The following is a 20,495-nucleotide window of genomic DNA, read 5'->3' on the forward strand; positions in this document are numbered from 1 at the left end:
ACGCATTCTTCAAGTTGGTATTCTTGTCATTGTGGGCGCTCCTGGTCGCGTATTTGACATGTTGAGAAGGAGATATAGAACAGAACATTCGTGATATCATTTTGCAGGAATTCCGTTTTGGTTCTTCTCCTGTTCTTATCACCACCAATCTCTTGTCTCGTGGTGTTGATGTGCGGCAAGTTTCCCTTGTTGTCCACATTAACCAATCCATTTACGGATAGTTTACTACACCCAACAAATCAGGAGAAATTATTCTATGTGGTGCATATGCTCTCCCACTTTATAAAAGTGGGATCTGTTCTCCTTATTTCTTTCTTGTGAGTGGAGGATCACTAAATTTATGTGCTCTTGATGCATTGTCAAAATTAAGGAAATTATATTTTATAATGAAACCACTATATTTTATAATAGAATTTACTATTAATTTAATAATATATTAATAATTAATTAATTGAATATATATATATCATGGATATATAAAAAAATATTCTTAATAAAACATGTATTTTACCTTAAGAATTATATCCTATAACCGTGATTCCATATAAAATTGTAAGAATGACAACTGATAATAAAGAATATATATATATATATATATATATATATATATAATAATTAAAACTATCAAATATTTTTTTTAAAAAAAATTAATAATTATAATTATTTATATATCATGTAAGACATTCACATAAAATGATCACTTTTTCTTGTCAGAGGATTTGAAAATTTATTAAAGGGCTAAAAAGCCTAATATAGAACATTCAGATTAAGGCCCAACCCTATTATAAAGAGATTGATTAAAAAAAAGTTAATGAGGCCCAATAAAACATAACCCATAACAAAGGCCTAAAGCCCAATACAAATTACCCTTAGAATAACACAAGCAGGCAAGCCGAGAAATAGAGCCTTCTCACACTGAGAAGGAGCCTTCTCACACAGCAAAAGAGAAATAGAGCAAAGATCAACACACAATGCAACACCAAAACCAATAGAGTAGCAATTTGTTCTCTTTGAAGAAGCATGAACAACCCACAAAAGCAACATCATTCGTAGCCTAAGAAGGGGTGACGTAGCTAGGTTAGAAATCCTGGGCTAAGAAAACGCAGGGAGTAACAATACAACACCATAGTTAGTAGAGGATGGAGGTGGTAAGGATCATCAGCATTTCACTTGCGCCTTTTGTGTCTATCATTTGAAGTTGGACCCAATGAGATGCCACCAACAAAAAGGTCTTCATCCTCATGCCATTCAACAACAAACTCTCAATCCAACCATCTAAGTGCTTCTCGAGATGTGCATAACACAAGTATAGCAAAAGAAAGATAAAACATAGAAAATAGACAGCCAAAGAAACACTTAACCCATGGAAACTGGGCTACAAGCTAGAAACTATCTACATCCTAGAGGTCGGGAGGGAACTCATGGCCGGGTCAAAGGAAGAAGACCTTCCCTTAGCCAGAGGGATTATGCAGGAATTTTCTATTATAAAAAAGTTTTGAGTTAGTTATATTGCCAATCTTGAGTTTCTTGTAATTTATCTTTCATTAGATTTTTAATTTTCTAATAATTTTACTGTGAATTGGATTTCTGACTGAACTCGGTATCCCCTTCAAAATTTATGTGTGACTGCATATAAATTTCAATATTGTTATAGCAAGAGCACTTGTCATTAATTGGCGTGGTGGATGGGGACAAAACAGTACAATCACACCACAGAAAATACGACAATCAAATTGAAAATATATCAGGACATCCACAAATTCTCTTCTAAATTGAAGGAACAACATTGACACTAAAATGTGAAGCTTGCAGGTCTTGAAGGAATCCGTCTCATCAAAGAAGACTTTGACAAAAACATTCAAGAAATAATGAAAGGGTATCGAAAGAAAGATGAAGCTTTGGACCTATGACGAATCCCTTTATTTTATTAATTAATTTTGAATATATTATTATAAATTACATTTTGTATATTTTATCTTTAAAATTAAATTTTAATTAATTATTTTTTACTACAATGAGAGATAAATAATGTAAATTATTTTGAGTCTAATAACTAAAATAATATATGTATATATATATATATAATTTAAAGTTTCAAAGCTAGAGTTGTATCAATGGATCCATAGAGTCATATGGCCAAATTACATATAATTATCAATCTTCAAATTAGTGAAGGCTTGGCAATTTGTAATGTATTTTTCACCTAACTTAAAGGTATAACTCAAGATTAGTATCAAGAGTAAAACCAAGCTCAATCACCTCTCTTTCTTAACATAGCAAATTATTAAGGACTCGTTTCATTACAAATATCTCAATAAAAAAATCTCTTCAAATTTGTAGGAAATGATTAGAGAAGACAAAGAAAATCTTTATTAATATGTGTAAAAATTTAATCAAGTGATTGTTCATATAAAAAGCTTGAATTTTAACTTTACTGTTCCTTCATCTATTTAGAGTATAAAAGTTATATATATATATATATATATATATATATATATATATATATATATATATATATATTCATCTATTTACAAGTGTGTATATATACACACATTCCATTAGATAGATGTACATGAATAATGGAATGTGCATTTTTAGGATATTTATTGCAATAACATAGTAATGAGCTTTTGGTTACATATAACATAAGTTCGAGCTCATGTGAGAAAGAACTTAATAACCATTAAATATTTGCATTGAATTTAAATATAAAAATTTAATCTAAAGGTTTATAAGTTTATCCTCATATGAGCTTGAGCTCTAGATAAATACACCTTTATCTTTTTCTTTTGTTTATTAAGGATATCAATTGGTTTGTTATGACAGGAAATGAAATGTAACTAAAAATAGAATTTTAACCCTTTGAAATTAATTTGATGGCAAAAGTCAGCACATCAGCGCCTATATTTAGCAAACGCAATACACCTTACTCCTTTCAGCCTCGGGACAAATTTCAGCCACAACACTTCTCATTTTCTGGCTTTCCCTCTCCCCCATTCTCTCCTCCTCCATGACCCCTTCAAACTAAAAGACCTTCTTCCTTCCTTCTTATGGATCATCATCAATCCACGGCCCAAAAGCACCACCGTTTTTCTCTCCCAATTGTAATCAAGAGACAACTCTTGTATGCAATATCTTTTCTCATCTTCCTAATCTTATCGGTCCTTGTCTTCGATCTTCTACCCCCTTTCGAGCCCCACCAACTTTCTCGTTTTGGTTTCTTGTCACAAATCCTACTAAACAATAAAAAATCATCACAAGGATCTTGTAATTACTCTTATGGAAGATGGGTACGGGATGAAAGTTATTACAAGATTCAATCATATGATGAAACCTGCCCGTTCCTCGATCCTGGCTTTCGATGCCGTCAATGTGGAAGGAAAGACGTAGAGTATCTCAACTGGCGATGGCAGCCAAAGGGATGTGAAATACCAAGGTATGTGTATAGGGAAGCTTCACTTCTCATGCAGGGTTTTGGGATAGGCAGCTATCGTTGCATGATTTTGCATGGTTGTGTCTCGTTGGTTTGAGTGCTCATTAGTGTATGAGATTTTAGGAGAATTGCAATGGAGTAGATAGAGAATTAGAGATTGATTAGGTACATAAGTTCATTAGGAAAGGGTTAAAATTTTAACTGAATCATAATTAATCTCCTTCCAAAACAATTAAGTTAACAACCAAGATAGGATAAATTATAATTAAAATTGTCTTCATCCTTACAATTTTTTTTTCTTTTTTATTCAAATTACCTGTTTTTTTAAATAAATCGGTTGATGAATTCTATAAATATGAAAAAGTAACGGATCCAAAGGCTGGAAGGAGCCACTTCTCCTAAAAATTCTAGTTTTTAATTTGGAAGAGTTTAGATATGGACATACATTTAATCTCCAAAATTTTTTTAGCAAAGTTTAAAATGTTAATTATTTTTATTGGCTTAATTAAAAAAAAATAAGTTTATATTCTCATAATTTAAAAGATTATTTTTTATTGATCAAATTAAATAAAAAAAATTAATGACTTATATTTTCAGAATTTTCTTTTAAATAATAAAAAAAATTATAAAGATATTCAAATAGTAAGTACACCACTTAATATGATTTAAATGTTACATCATTGCCTCTCTATATCTAAATGTTATAATTTTTATTAATTGATATTTTTTATTAATCCAATTAAAAAAATTAATAGATTAATATTTTAATAATTTTAAAATTATTTTTTTATTAATCTGATTAAATTAAAAAATTAATAGTCTATATTTTTAAATTTTCATTTAAGCAATTAAAAAAAATTTAAAAGAGTCAAATTGTGAATATCATACACATCATTGGCCACTCTTAGATCCAAGGATGTAAACATCCGTCACCTGATAGAAGGACGTACTGTAGAGCTCCTTTGCTTACTCATGCAATTTGTTCCTTTCATAGGAAGTGCAAATGACAATCTGCATTGTTATTGCTTTCACCATAATTGATGCATCATTTTCATTTTTCTCCTTTTTATGCCACACTAATTACAGGGCTAATATTACCTAGCCAGTTTGATCTAATGGCCGAAGACATTATTGACTTAGCAAATTCAGGTTTAAATCCCAATTCCCCTATTCAAAATTACAGGCTAATATTAAGGTTCTCATTATAGTAATTATTAGTAATGCAAGTGAGGCTCTAATTTTGCCTAAAACTTTTATACTAAAGCAAGCAATTTTGCCATGCATCACCAGCACCAATCTACAAATTCGATGATTTATTTATATACAGTTAGATAATTTTTAATAGGATGATTGGTTTCATTGTACCTTTGTACACAGATTTAATGCGAGTGACCTTCTAGAGAGGAGCAGGAATGGAAGAATAGTGTTTGCTGGAGACTCCATTGCAAGAAACCAATGGGAGTCCTTCCTATGCATGTTAGGCCAAGGAGTTCATAACAAGTCAACCATATATGAAGAACATGGAAAACCCATAACTAAACACAAGGGCTTCCTCTCTATGCGTTTCAGTGAATACAATCTCACAGTTGAATACTACAGAGTACCCTTTCTTGTGGTCGTCGGTCGGCCTACACTTAATTCTTCTACTGAAGTCAAAATGACCATTAAGGTCGACCGAATGCATTGGTTCTCCAGAAAGTGGGTCGGAGCAGATATTTTGGTTTTCAGTGGAGGCCATTGGTGGAATGAAGATAAAACTGTCAAGATGTATGATCCTCTGTTCCTCCTAATTAACCTTTTTTTTTTTTTTTGGTTGATTAACTAATTGGGCTTCTTTTGTTATGTGCTCAGGGGCTGCTATTTTGAGGATGGAGGAAAAGTGAATACGTCGATGAGTGTGATGGAAGCATTTCAAAGATCTCTACAAACATGGAAGTCATGGGCATTACAGAATTTAGATCGCGAGAGTTACATTTTCTTTCGCAGCTTCTCTCCAGTACATTACAGGTAAGTATTCTCAACTTACAGGAAAAAGGAAGAGAGAGGTTGGGGCACGTGTATCAATTCACAGTTTAAGACCATAGATCGTCCTTCAAAATTTTAATGAGTGAAATTGCAGGAATGGAACATGGAATACCGGGGGTCGATGTGATGTGGACATGCAACCTGAGACAAACTACACTAATCTAGAGCCTGAGCCTGTTAATAATCAATTGATTTCCGATATGATCAAACAAATGGAGTTGGAATACAGAAATAGCAAAGTTCAGTATTTAAACATCACATATCTGACACAGTTCAGGTTTGATGGACACCCTTCAGTCCACCGCGAGCCAGGCACTCCAGTTCCTGCTCCACAAGACTGCAGCCACTGGTGCTTGCCCGGAGTACCAGATGTATGGAATGAAATTCTATATGCTCATTTACGGTCAATGGGATTCAAAACCAAGTGATATTACCTGGCCAAAAAAGAAGAATGAACAATTTCTTGGTCGCTTGCCTTGCAAGTTCTGTTATATTGTCAGGGCAGTATATAATCTGGGCTGCATCTAACTAGGATAATTCCTTTTCATTCTCGTTTGCATCAGCTTCACTGACTTCCATTTCCTTCACTTTCTCAAGCTGCCGCAAGAGCTCCAACCTTTCTGGTCCATAAGTGGAAGGGATCTGCCAAACAGTATAAGATTTGCCTCCCTAGTAAGAGATTTGACATTCACACAATAATTTAAATGGAAGTTATTATTGTCAGAAACCACAGACCAAAGCTGGCACATATCGCTGAATAGCTGCCAACATAGCTGCATGCCCAACAGCAGTAACCTGCAGGAGATAAATTATCCTTTCAATCCACTAGAAGATGTAAATCATAACTATACGATGAAGCACTGAAATATGTTTTTAAGATTTTATGAATGCATAAGTGAAACCATTTGGATGATCTTCATCTAATCCATTTAATTTCCCTTCACAATAGTAAGTTGCATTACAATGGAAGAAGCCCAGTGGCCAAATGCCTGCCTTATAGTGCAGGAGGTTAGTGATAACCTTGGCAACTCCAAAAAGCTAGCTATTGATACGAACTTAGGAGAACCATACCCCAAAAGCTAGCTATTGAGGTTGAGGAGGGATACAAGTTTTCTTGCAATGGGATCGTAACATTCCACCACACTCCGCAGCCCTGGCGCCCACACAGGCTGGCTTTGTGCTAGTTTAATCTAGCCCTAGGCGAACACTTATTCCGGCATCACTACCTGCGCCGCACGATTGCAACTGGGAGTCATAGTGGACGGCTCTGATACCATTGATACAAACTTAGGAGAACCACATCCCAAAAGCTAGCCAGAGGTTGGAGAGCCAACTCCATATATACACCACGTTGAAATCCCATACTTTCAATGTGGAACACAAATTATCTTGCAATGGGATCGTAACATCCCATCCCCTTTAAAAATGTCAATACAAATGGTTTGTGTCTTTTTCCAGCCAGCAGTAGACAAAAAGAACAATGAAAAGTATACCCATAACAAAAATAAATAAATAAAATGTCTATCCTCACAAAAAAAGAAAGAAAGCCCAACATAACATGTAAGGAAACATTTAACACTAATGCCAAAACTAAAACCATCCATCAACAAGTTTATTGCTCTCTAATTCACAATGAAATGTTTAATCTGTTTTAATTTTAGTGGAGCAATTTTTTTAGGTTACCAAAATGCACCATAAACATATTTTAAAGTTGACACTATGTCTGTTCATCTGACACAGAAAAAAGTGTCAGACACGTGCCTAACTGTCTGACGTGTTGCAGGGTTGTTAGGCATGTGTTCAACATTTCATAATGCATGCCCTCCTTAGAAGTGTGTCGGTGCTTCATATGTGTGCACACACAGGAAGACAGCAGAGGCATAGATAAGAAAAAAATGAGAATTTGAGAAAATTAGCATTTTGATATCTACCTGTTAGGTCCCAATCAGAAGCCAAGAGATTTGATAAAGAAATAGGAAGTTTGTATTTTTATTCATGTCCGACTGCTGCAATTTACATGTTCTTAAATAAGAATGAAAAGCAACAACTTTGCCTATTCTCATGGCCCATAATCGCAGCAACTAGATTTATTTGCTTTGATTCTAACTGAAATTGACTAAGCACTCTAACTGAAATTGACTAAGCAATTTACACACTAAGAATAGAATAATTGCAGCAGAAAAATAAACAACAGTATTATTAGTTCAAGAACTTCCTATTCTTCACAATGACTCTTGTTGACCGACGTATTGGCTTATCATTACCTCCCCCATCAGATGGAACCTTGTCCTCAAGGTTCAGATGCGGAAACCGCGTTTGCAAGTCTGCAGAAGCGTTCCCGTGGCATCTTCATGTGGTAAATTCTTCCATCGAACTAGAATTTCCTCCAAGAAGCGACTGCCAGTCTTAGTCCAACGAGCATCCAATATTTCTTCAGGTTTCAAAACAGCATATCCATCATCTGTAAGCTGTGTTAAGTCATGAGAAGTAGGAGCAGCATCGCTGACATGCTTTTTGAGAAGGGAAACATGAAAAACCGGATGGATTTTAGAAGCAGCAGGCAATTGCAATTTATAAGCCAAATTTCCAATTTTTTCAATGATAGGAAATGGCCCATAAAAGCGATTGGCTAATTTAAAGCTCGTTTGGAGACAATTTCTTGCGATAAGGTTGTAGCTTAAGATAAACCAAATCACCAGAGAGAATGAAACATCTCTGCGCTTCTTATCTGATTGCTTCATCGATGCGTAGCTCGTGAAAGATGGGTTTTCAAGTCTTGTAAAATCGCATCCCTCGCTGCCAATGTCTGATCAACCTCTTGTACTAATGAGTGGCCCAACTCATAACGGGGAATCATCGGAGGATCCCTGCCATACAAGGCGAAAAAGGGAGTCATTCCAATAGAGATGTGAAAAGAGGTATTGTACCAATACTCTGCCCAAGACAAAAATTGCTCCATTTGCGTGGTTGTTGACTTGTAAAACAACACAGGTATTGCTCCAAACAGCGGTTAGTGACCTCAGATTGCCCGTCAGTTTGAGGGTGATATGATGAGCTCATATTCAATTTAGTTTCGGACAGCTTGAAGAACTCCCGCCAAAAATGGCTCATGAAAATAGGATCGCGGTCACTAATAATCGATCTCGGCATGCCATGATATTTCACAATCCCATCCACAAATTTTTCAGCTATCACTTTAGCAGAGTACGGATGTGATAACGCCAAGAAGTGGGCATATTTGCTCAGGCGATCACTGACAACCAGAATTGAATCTTTTCCACCAGAGGAAGGAAGACCATCTATAAAGTCCATTGCAATATCATCCCGGACTTGATGTGGAATCGGCAATGGTTGAAGAAGACTAGCTGGGGGCGAGTTATTTGCCTTATTCTTCAAATGAGACGATTGCAAAGTTGCAATATAATTCGATTTGTGTTCGCATAGAGGGCCAATAGAATTCTTTGGCGATCCTCTTAAAAGTGCGTAAGACACCGTAATGTCCACCGATAGGAGAGTCATGGAATTCTGCAAGAGCTGAATAGGCAAGTCGGTTGGAGGAATTACCACGCGATTTTTGTAAACGACAATCCAGATTTCCAAGAGTATGGCTGCCCCGGTTTTGCAGTTGCCTTTTTATCAAGATCAATCATATACGGATCAGTAGAAGCAAGGGATTTAAGTCCATCCCAAAGAGAGGCATGAGGCATGAAAAGTGCATTGAGACTGGGACTTCGATAAGGCGCTGCTTTTGTTTTCTTTGCCCGGTTTGTATACAATTTCATAATCATACCCCAAAGCTTGAAACCCAATTGCATTGCTCGGGTGATAACCCGCTCCACCATATATTTGAGCCGTTGGTGCATGTGAATAAAAAATTTGTGACCAGTAAGATAAGGGACGCCAAGTACGAATCGCTTGTAATATAGCCATTTCCTTAGCATAAGTGGACGAGTTTGTTTAGAGATCACCAAGGCTCTGATAATGAATGAGATTGGGCGATCCTTCTGAGTTAATACATCTACAATTCCTGTATTAGAGGCATCGGTTGTGATTTCAAAGGTTTCATCAAATTTGGGCATGGCTTGTGTTGGAGTAGTCAAAGCTTGCTTCAAGGTCGAAGGATGCATCGGCTTTGCAGGCTCGAAGAAGTTTCCTTTCTTCAATAAGTTCGTCAATGGTTGAGCTAGAACTCCATAGTCACGCACAAATTTTCTGTAATAACCTGTAAGGCCCAAAAAACCACGCAACTCAGTTATAGTAGATGGTTTAGGCCATTCAAGAATTGCCTTGACCTTGGATTGATCCACCGCACACCCTCACGAGATACAATATGCCCCAAGTATTCAATTTGTGGCCAAAAGCACATTTGCTTAGTTTAATAAAGAATCTGCTTTCAATTAACTCAAAAGCCAGCCGCACATGCTCCATATGTGATTCCCAAGACGGGCTATATATAAGGACATCGTCAAAGAAAACAAGCACAAATTTTCTCAAGTAGGGTCGGAAAACTGTGTTCATTAGAGCTTGGAATGTTGATGGAGCGTTACAGGCCAAAGGGCATTACGGATACTCATAGTGACCTTTATGAGTCCGGAAAGCCGTCTTATGTATATCATTGGATGAACTCGAACTTGGTGGAATCCGCAATGAAATCAAGTTTAGTAAAATAAGCGGATCCATAGAGTTCGTCAAGCATATCTTTCCACCGTAGGAATCAAATCGATCCCAATTGTAACTTCATTAAGAGCACTGTAGTGCAATTGAATCTCGAGCCGTCCTTTTTCTTGACTAGCAAAGCAGAGAAGAAAAAGGACTTGTACTAACCGAATTAGGCCCAATTTCAGCATATCCTGAACTTGCTTCTCAATTTCCTCCTTTTGAAAGTGAGCATACTGTAAGGTCTTACATTAATGATTGGTTCCTCTTTGAGATTGATGTGATGGGAGATTGCTCTCTCTGGTGGCAATCGACTGGTTTAAGGATATCGAATATTGAGTTAACAACTCGCATGTCTGGATGTAATCCTTCGCAAAATGGTGGAAGAGGATTCCATACAGATAGCAAAAACTGAACCTTGTTGCCTCAATTCCTTGGACATGGCTTTCAGGGAGAGAGGTTCAATCGGCTTACTCCAAAGTCCCTGTAAGTGTCTCTGCTGGCCTTCCCATTTGAAATCCATCGTCAAATCCTTCCGATTACAAGCCTCCAATATTCCCTGCAACCTGTACTCCCAAAACAACATCTAAACCCATTATCTAAGAGAAAAGAAAGTAGCCACAAAGGGTATACCTTGAAGCGAGAAGGAATATTCAATTTCTTATCGCAGATTAATGGAGTTCCATCGGCCACTTTGACATTGAAAGGCTTGGTGACTTTCTGGAAGTTTGAGTATCTTAGCAATTTTCTCATTGATGAAATTGTGAGTTGAGCTGCTGTCAATAAGAGCAATTAGTTCGATGGAATTGATTTGGATAGCAACTCTCATGGTACCAGCCGAAGACCATCCTATAAGGGCATGCAAAGAAATCTCCGGCTCTGCGGCATCATCTTCCTCGTCATCATCAAAATTACATCCACCGTCGAGTAGAAGCGGTTGAGGTTTAGAACACACGTGCCTGGCACAAACTTTTCATCGCGATTAAAGCATAAACCATCACCCTTTTCTGCATCTCTTCCAAAGTTAGCCTCTTTACTGGTGTCGTCGTTTTGCTGTTATCTTGAGAAGAAGAGATCAACTTATAAGTTGGGCGAGTTGCCTTTTAGTTGTCGCGACAGCGCTTATCCTCATTCGCGTAATCAATTGCTTCCTTGAGCGTCTTAGGCTTGAACATTACGATACCATCCAAATCTGTTTTGAGGTCCCATAAATGTTCCCACTAGGGCTTCTGCGTCCATCCTTTCACCTTATTACCCAAGCATTCAAATTCCATTGGTATTCTCTCAAGGGCCCGGTTGTTGTATTTTAGAGAGAGACTCGTCGAAATCCTCGCATTCAGATGGTACAAAAAGGGACCATAATTATTAGACAAAGTGCTCCCAGGTAATTTCATAGTTATCTTCTTTATACGTACGTTGCATCCACCTCCACCATTGATTAGCTTCTCCTTGGAGATGATAAGAGGCTAAATACACCTTTTCAGTAGGAATCGTTTTCTGATAGTCGAAAAACTGTTCCACTTTAGCCATCCATTCTGTTGGATCATCGCCTGAAAATTTAGGGAATTCAATTTTAGCGAGTTTGGAAGCGAAGATAGGCTGTCCTCCCTCTTTCGATTCCTCCTTGTTAGAACGACTCTGGCTATCGTCACCAACGCTGCTGGTTCCTTCTTTAGTAGAAAGAGTCATCTCAGAAAACTTCGAGATGGCTTTTTCAATCTGATGCAGTTTTTCGTTAATCCCTTGATCCATGTTGCTAATGGAATCTTGAAGTTGCCCGACAGCAGCTTCCAAGTTTTCAATTCGTTCCTTATTGGTTGCCATAGGAATCGAAAAGAAATAGAAAAGAAAAAGATAGATAACACGGCTCTGATACCAATGTTAGGTCCCAATCAGAAGCCAAGAGATTTGATAAAGAAATAGGAAGTTTGTATTTTTATTCATGTCCTACTGCTGCAATTTACATGTTCTTAAATAAGAATGAAAAGCAACAACTTTGCCTATTCTCATGGCCCATAATCGGCAGCAACGAGATTTATTTGCTTTGACTCTAACTGAAATTGACTAAGCACTCTAACTGAAATTGACTAAGCAATTTACACACTAAGAATAGAATAATTGCAGCAGAAAAATAAACAGCAGTATTATTAGTTCAAGAACTTCCTATTCTTCACAATGACTCTTGTTGACCGACGTATTGGCTTATCACTGCCGTTTTTGTTTCCCTGTTTGTAAATAGAGAATAGATCCATTACAGTGGAAATTAAATAGCATAAGAAAGCATCGCAGTTTCTGGATTCATGAATTTCTTCATGACCCACTTCTTCCTACAGCCAACTGACTTACCAAAGATAATCCAGAAAATATGGGAAAAAACCATGGTCCTTTTTATTTTAATTGTAATTGGTAAACCATGTCAACCTTGAAATGAGAAGTTGTGAAGCAAAGCAGCTGCGTGGATTTAATGTAAACATACATATCATGATAACTACAGTGATACATCATACATTGATGATGAAATGCTATGTCTGGACTTACAGGTAGAAGCATTAGAACACCAATAGGAACAACTGAAGCCAAATCAGTCAGTGTTCTCTGGAGAGCCTTTTTTTCTTTTTCTGTTAACTCATCTCCAATCAAGACCCTCCTAAGCAACTCTATTGCAGCAGTAACATCAATAGCTAGAAGCTGAGTTCCTTGCAAGACATCCTGCGCATTTTATTCAAGTTCATTGATTCTCATTATATTAACAAACTACATGGCATTCAAGATGACACAACATGGAAGCATGAAGAATAAATTAAGCCTAAAAATGATTTTGCATTGGACCTTAAAGTACTGGAACTATAAGATTTAAAGGGAAAGGCCTCAAAGTTTTTATAAGTTTTACCCTTCTGAGGTGCCATGCATTTAAACTTGAAAATATGAATTTGTTTATTCATCCAGCCTTAAAATTAACCAGCTGAATGACCATGTCGATCATCATTGAGTCAACTAGATTCTAGCAGTCTCAGAAAGTAATAAAATGCATAAAGAACAGATGAACTGCTTGAAGGCAGAGTTATAATACTTAACTAATTATCTACAAATGGAAAGTACTCATCATACCGTGCTAGTTTTCTTTAACTTGTCCAATGATTTTGCTATGATATTTTCTTTCTTTTGAACTTGGACCAATTGAGCACTTCCAGCATCACCAAGGTAATTAGCAGTGTCATCAGTCTCTTTAGTTTCCTGAAGAAGACACACTTCTAACCAATTAGAAATGTTGCCAGAGCAACCTCAAGGATAAAAAGCTGATCATCTACCAGGCTTGAATTAAAGATTTGTTATATTTTAAAGGGGATCCATCTAAAGTTTGACAAAATTTCTTAAGAAATTAGGCTCAAGGTCCAGATTATGATAAGGTCAGGTGACAAGTAGTTGACAGTTATCCGAATAAAGTATCTTGATTATGGCTTCTATAAAACTAGAAAAAGCAACTGGTCTTTCATTTATTTATTACTTTGTTTTCTTTTTGGTAAAGAGAAGAATTTAGTGAAGGGGAAAAAAAAAAAAAAGAAATGTCACAAATGAGAAAACAAGAAACATAAAAAGGGCAACAGTTTTCCAGTAGCCTGACTAGAGCATCACAAACACAAGGCTAATTAACAATGCTCCAAATTTGTTAACAATATTATGCAAACAGAATACTCCTGTTCATCGAAATTATTCAATGTGCTGTGAAATTTCTTATATGCAAGAGAAAACTGCTATAACAATGTCACATAGAAGGTGGTCAAAAGCATAAGATGCACCTCCTCATTTTCAGATTGATCAGTGCTTCTTTGAACCCGTTTTTCTAGTTCAATAAGCTCATTTCGTAGGAGTTCGAAACGGAGAATGTCATTTGATTCTGAGTCTGTAACACCTGCATTTAGAGTGTTCTGCCCAATATAATCATCTCCCTGCATTCACCAAACTGATGACACATGATCTTCCATTACAATGAAGTACACTAATTTCCAACAGCAAAATATATACTCAACTCCTGGAACTCATTCCATGCAATCAAAAACAGGCAAAGCATTCAGTTACATTAAAAGCCAGGGCTAACAGAATACAACCACATACCAATTAATGCTATCATATTCTTAATTTAGTGAGTTCTATCACTTGTCCAGAACAACTAATTTTACCGCTCAACTACATTAACATAGAAGCCAAGACTTCAGCATTTTATCATGAGGAACATCGAACAACAGCTTATAATTTACTTATAGCAGAACATCATCCCAATTCTTGCATTATTCACTATTGATAGCTTCTATCTTCCCAGCAGAAGGCAGATGAGGAATGTTGCATCAAAATTCATCCACTACTGAAAACTGAATGAGTTTATAGAAAAGGTATTCTTTATTGGTATGGTTTAAGTACCTCGCAATTTTACAACAATAATAGGTTAACACTGGTCGACAGGTAATTATTTGCATCCATTTATTTAGGAAACAACTGCCAAAAACTTTTGGTATTAAGATTTGCAAGCGTTCTGGACCTCCAGTATGATAATTTTCCATCCAATTCTATCCAATGGACTATCATTTCTGGGTAATGAACAATGAAATCCAACACTACACGCTTTTTTCAATTGGTGTCACTTCTTTAAAACTCATCAACAGTGGCAATAAACTTTAACAATTGAAATAATTGTAGCCACTGGTCAGTTTTCTCTCTTTAGCAAATTAAAGTTTCCACAAAGTTTCTCTCTCTAAACCATGTCATACCTTTATCCATCATTACGTACTAGAGGGAAAAAAGTTAGAAACCCAATTTCCTAAAGAGAGAAACTGACCAGTAGTATTAAAATCCACAGCAACTATTGATAACTTTTACAGAAGTTGCCACAAGTGAAAAAATGGCAACAATTTTGGATTTTATCGGTTATTAGGATTTAGACACATTACTTATCAACGAATAAAACTTATTACTTAACAATAAGCAAACCAGAAATCATCAGCAACTTTGAATAAACAAGCACGATTTCAAGCCAGGTCAATTTGTAGAATAACCGTAGAAAAATTCTAATAGTTATATTTGCCACAAGAAAAATAATTTTGCCATCAAGTTTTTGAACTTGAAGAATAAATTGCATCAATATCATAAGCACAATGTTATTGACACCTGTTCTAACTCCACAGTTTTCAATGTACTGCACACATAAATCTTAACCTATTGATTGAACATTGTTGTCAAACAAGAGACCAACAAAAATTGAGTAAATTGCACCTACCGTTCCATCCCTGAACTTTAATTTGTTACAAAAGTCACTCAACTTTAATTTTGTTTCGAAAGTCCATCTAATTGGCAATAACAGGTTTGCACATTAAAAGATAAAATTACTCTTTGCCTCTCTCAAAAATAAATTTATCATTTTATCCTTTTTTCATTCTTTTTTCCTTTCACTTTTATAATCAAATTAATTAATAATTATTTATCAATAAAATTAATTTCTTTTATTTATTAATACAAATATTATTATTATTATCATCATCATCATCAAATAAAATATATATTATTTTATTTGATGGTTGCTAGCTGAGATATTTTAACAAAATATTAGTTTAAATATTATTATAATGACAAAAACAAAAGAAAAGAAAGAAGAAGAATCTAGACCCTTTTCCATCCAGGTAACAGAACCCACTCTCCCTCCCCCTTCCTATTTCAGGCCCTCTTTTCGTTATCTCCATATTTTCTAGTGAATTGACGCTGTGTCAGCTCGTCACAAAACATAATAAGAATTAATAAATAATATATATAATTAACAATCGCATTAATAAATAAAATAAAATAATTTTATTGTAAATAATTATTAATTAATTCGATTATAAAGGTGAGAGAGAAAGAGAATGAAAAAAGAGATAAAATACTAATTTTATTTTTGAGAGGGGCAAAAGGGTAATTTTACCTTTTTCAACTTGAAAACCTGCTATTGCAGGTTAGAGAACTTTTCTAAAATTAAATTAAAATTGAGTGATTTTATTGTAACAAATTTAAGTTTAGGGACGGAAATGAAACACGCCCTTAAGTTCAGGGACGGTTAATGCAATTTACCCACAAAATTTACCATTTAGATATATCATATCCTTCAACGGATAAATCTGAAACATAGTCTTAGTATGGTAAGAGCACATTGTCAAGTACCAGCTGCATGCAGGAATTCAACTATTGATTGAGCAACCTAGCCCAGTCCATAAAATTAGTTGTATTTCTAATTAATTTTCAGAACAGACAAGGATGCTGTAGATATGTGCCCTCATGTAGACACGTATAACAATTACTTCCAATGGTGTCAGTTTTTGTTCAACACTTACACCTAAGGTATTGCAAACCATGATGCTTTGATGTAAAGAATTTGTCTAATGTATTTAATGGCTAAATTATCAAGGCAAGTTAGAAACTTAGATGCATAAACAATTATATCATAAGCACATTACAGGAAGTGCATACAGATCCATCTGTCACTGTGAAGTCAGGATCAGACTTCTTGGTCGGAAAGCGTGCAAAGAAGCTCCAGAGTCCTCTAGATTTACTGGCAACTCAAAAATAGAGAGAGAGAGAGAGAGAGAGAGAGAGAGAGAGAGAAGGAAAAGATGGAAATGTTATTCAACATAAAAAGAATCAAACTATTGGCAACAATAACTCAAACCTACAGCATAGGTCACATACCTGTTGGTCCTATCTAGTCTTATCTTAAATATTTTTCTCCTTTTCCCTTTTAAGTATGGTTGTTGCTAAATAACATAAGACTGCGAATTAATTTCATCATGTCACTTGAAGATTATTACTAAGATATCATTAACTATATAGAAAATCTTAAATAAAACTCAACAAAGATCGAAGCATTATATGATTAGCACAGATTTTCAAAGATACTCAGATAAAAGTAGTCAAAATGATTTACCGTGTACTATTTTAAAATTAAAATAAACATTAGAACCTTTTTTTTTTATATAATTAAAAAAAAAAAAAAAAAAAAAAAAAGAGCCACACCACACTAAAAACATTAAGGAAACTTTATTTCCCTACTTGCATTTTCCACAGCTGATGTGACTGAAATTAGTGGGAATGTTTACTGCATCCATATTACTAAAAGATACAACCAATCTGTTAGTAATAGCCAAACACAGCAATTAAGCAAGCTTCAATCAGAACCATGTTTAGAAATTGATAAAACCATAACTTGGAAACATATAATACGCCAACTTGAGGGGCAAATACCTATCTACGTGCATTCAGACACATGCAAACACACCCACCCCTTTAAGTACATGCAAGCCATGAGCCAAAGGACGTGTGGCCAACAATAATCAACATGTGCATGCATGTTTGATCAAATGCTAGAATGAAATGAAAAGAATACCTGCTGAAGAGAAGCTGCTTTTGCTCTGAAAGATGCCTCCAGAAATTCAGCCTCTTTTTTAAGTTTCCTTATTTTCTCAAGATCAGAACAAGCAGCTTTTAATTGCTCTTTTCCAGAATTAGAGCTTGATACATGCAACTCCTCAAGTAACTTTTCTAGTCTTATCAGAGCTTCTTCAACACTCTCCAATGCCTGACACCAGAAGGCATGGCAAAGTGAGCAGCCGTTCAACAAATTCCAAAATGCAATACATAGCAGACCAATGGGGGAGAATAATGCTCTTTCCACAGCTAAACAAATATGTAAATAGCCTCATCAATGTTATTGCATTGGTAGGGCTTAATTTCCCTCGTCTCTCTAACTTGTTGGCTAACTTTTCTCTCGTCACACCCCATGTGTGGCAGCCTCCAAGAAATGAACATCTTTTCTATCAACAATTAAAAAGATCCAGATATGATTTTCAACCAGACAAAGTCATTGTCCCATTCACTATTTCGTCAAAGTTATTTGTTGAGATGCCACCTCATAGCATCAATTATCAATACTTACATCAACAAATTGGGATATCCACCAAGGATAAGAATAAAACTTTGGGAAATGACAACATATTGACATTCAACTTGCAGAGGTATTCTTTCTTATCCAAAAAAACTTTGTGCACTTGAACACCCAGATTTCCTCAGTTGATAGATGTTATGATGGTTGGGAGAGCTCCCCACCTGGGATTGTCACCCAAGACATAGTATCTGGGTCTATGTGTGCATCTCATTTATTTATGATCCAACAGTATACAACAACAACAATAAGCCTTAATCCCAAACTAGTTGGGATAAGCTATATGAATCTTTTTTCGCCATTTAGTTTTGTTTGAAACCAATTCCACATTAATATTCAAAATTTGTAAATCTTTTGATACTACTTTCCTCCATGACATTTTAGATTTCCCCCTTTCCCTTTTCTCTCCTTCCACCACTAACTTAAAAAACTTTTGTACTAGGCTATTTGATACTCTGCGCTAGACATGACCAAATCATCTTAATCAACCTTCTCTCATTTATCCCCAATACATGCATTCTCTGGCAAGCATGGTCATTCATGATCTTATCCATTACCATGTTACCAAACATCCATCTTAACATCCGCAATAGTATAGTATAGTAATTAAGCACTCGGTAACCGGTAGCAATAAATTTGTCAAAAAAATCAGTATATTACTGGCCCTGTAGAAAATCATTAACCGCCCATAGAATTTTCGAAATAATTTAAATTGAATTAGCAATTACATGCTCAAGTACAGGTAATTTTATACATGCATATAGAAGCACATAGTAGATTCTGAAACTTCCCCTTTTCTTTCAATTCCTTTAGGATGTGATGCCCTTCTATTTTAGATTATACAAGTGCAGCTTGTCTAAACAAAGAGGCACCTATAGTTTTTCCTCTATTATTCCCCTGTTTTAATATGTGCACTTTATCAACTGTCCCAATTAATCTTCCCATCCTTGCCCCAAAAGAAATATCTTCAATGCATTATTGTTGGTTAAACAAAAGAATGTTCATCCAATTGTGAAGAGTGGTTTTTTTTTACTTCATAATTGCAAAGGATTTCACTCAAGTTATGTTAGTTAAATCTATATCATCAATTTGTAATTAATGAGGATTAATAATGTTATGTTAACATTGAGAACCAGACAAGGTAAGCAAACAAGAAAAGCAGAGCCATCATGATAAATATGTTCACTGTTTACCCAAGAAGTGATGAGGTAAAGCCACATGTTTGACATTCCAACATGACATATGATAACTCATACAATTTGGAATGAACTTTAGTTTCAAAGAAAGGAGGGTAAGGTGCCCCGGGCGCCCGCCGGGGGCGGGGGGGTGGGTGGTTGTGGTGTGGAGCAAACCTTGTCAAAAGAATCCATCTCTTTGGCTATTGGTGAAAAAATTGCACATCCTGTTCTCTCAGCAAAATTGTTCTTGCTATCTTTCATTTTCCTGCAACATACTTTCTTTAAGAGTAATTTGCTATAGCTGATAATTTTAAGCAAAGTATTATATAGACAATGAGCACACACCAGCTGAACTAATAGTGACATGTGAACATTAATTCACAAGTTTTTTAGACACGCCATCCTTATTTTCTTATGCGAAAAAATGAAATTAGATGAAATGAATGTTTGAGGGGGGAAATAAAGTACTGTTACGTTTATGTACAAAATATGAATTAAATGCTTGAAAATGTCTCTACAAATGTAGCTTAAAATGAAATTTGAGCAAATCTCAATTGTGGGTTAGTTCAGGCATCCACAGAATCAATAGTAACACTTAGCGATTTTTAAGTTTTTCATGTTATCTTGATGTGCATTCAGAATATTTGTCACCGAAAACATATGTACCATATCCATAAGATCAAGTTTAATCTCTATGTGCATGATTTAAGCGAGTATGAATGAGAGAGAAAGCATTAAGATTTTTCCTTTAGTAGCTTACCGAGATAACCCCAGTTCTTCCATGCACTCCATTAATTTGTTGTGCCTAAACAATGTTGACAAAAAAATCTTTCAAATTAATGACTCACCTCATATTTGTGCAATAAACTATGCAATGTTAGTTCAATTACCCCCTGGACAAGAACCTCGCTGCCTTAACATGGGAAGGGTTCTCCAACCATTTACTGTATTTAATAAAGCTCTGCATCCAATAAGAGCAGACATCTACTAGATGGGGGATAGCTTCAGCATTTGGAGGATCCTGTTGCTTATTTCCATGGCCATGCGCCAGTTTTGGAGTGCTAATATTTCCTGGATAGAAAGAAAGCCAGTCCAGCTCTTCGCAGACTACCTATAGAAAAACATATCGTGATTATTTCAAATTAACCACAAGACAGATTTGTTTAATGGTAATAACTACACATGCTGACCTCTACATACAATTGGTATGAACTTATTGATGAAAGCTGAGGATAGTACAACACAC

General features: G+C 35.6%; 2 protein-coding genes across 2 annotated transcripts; one reads left to right on the forward strand and one right to left on the reverse strand.

The window, feature by feature from the left end:
• Positions 1–3,050: 3,050 nt before the first annotated feature.
• On the forward strand, positions 3,051–5,889 carry LOC110632438 (protein trichome birefringence-like 8). The gene is made up of 4 exons (XM_021780666.2): positions 3,051–3,436; positions 4,811–5,200; positions 5,285–5,440; positions 5,553–5,889. The coding sequence occupies exons 1-4, from the start codon at positions 3,051–3,053 to the stop codon at positions 5,884–5,886; spliced, it is 1,266 nt and encodes a 421-aa protein (XP_021636358.2). The 3' UTR covers positions 5,887–5,889.
• LOC131176741 (uncharacterized) lies at positions 5,636–20,495 on the reverse strand. Its single transcript, XM_058141801.1, has 10 exons — positions 20,440–20,495; positions 20,140–20,360; positions 20,010–20,054; positions 19,424–19,514; positions 17,517–17,708; positions 13,912–14,061; positions 13,223–13,348; positions 12,653–12,823; positions 6,194–6,253; positions 5,636–6,100 (listed from the first exon to the last, which is right to left on the reverse strand). Exons 2-10 carry the CDS (start codon positions 20,214–20,216, stop codon positions 5,987–5,989), a joined length of 1,026 nt encoding a protein of 341 aa, XP_057997784.1. The 5' UTR covers positions 20,217–20,360; positions 20,440–20,495; the 3' UTR covers positions 5,636–5,986.

This window comes from Hevea brasiliensis, unplaced genomic scaffold (assembly GCF_030052815.1).
Source record: "Hevea brasiliensis isolate MT/VB/25A 57/8 unplaced genomic scaffold, ASM3005281v1 Scaf233, whole genome shotgun sequence".
NCBI lineage: Eukaryota > Viridiplantae > Streptophyta > Magnoliopsida > Malpighiales > Euphorbiaceae > Hevea > Hevea brasiliensis.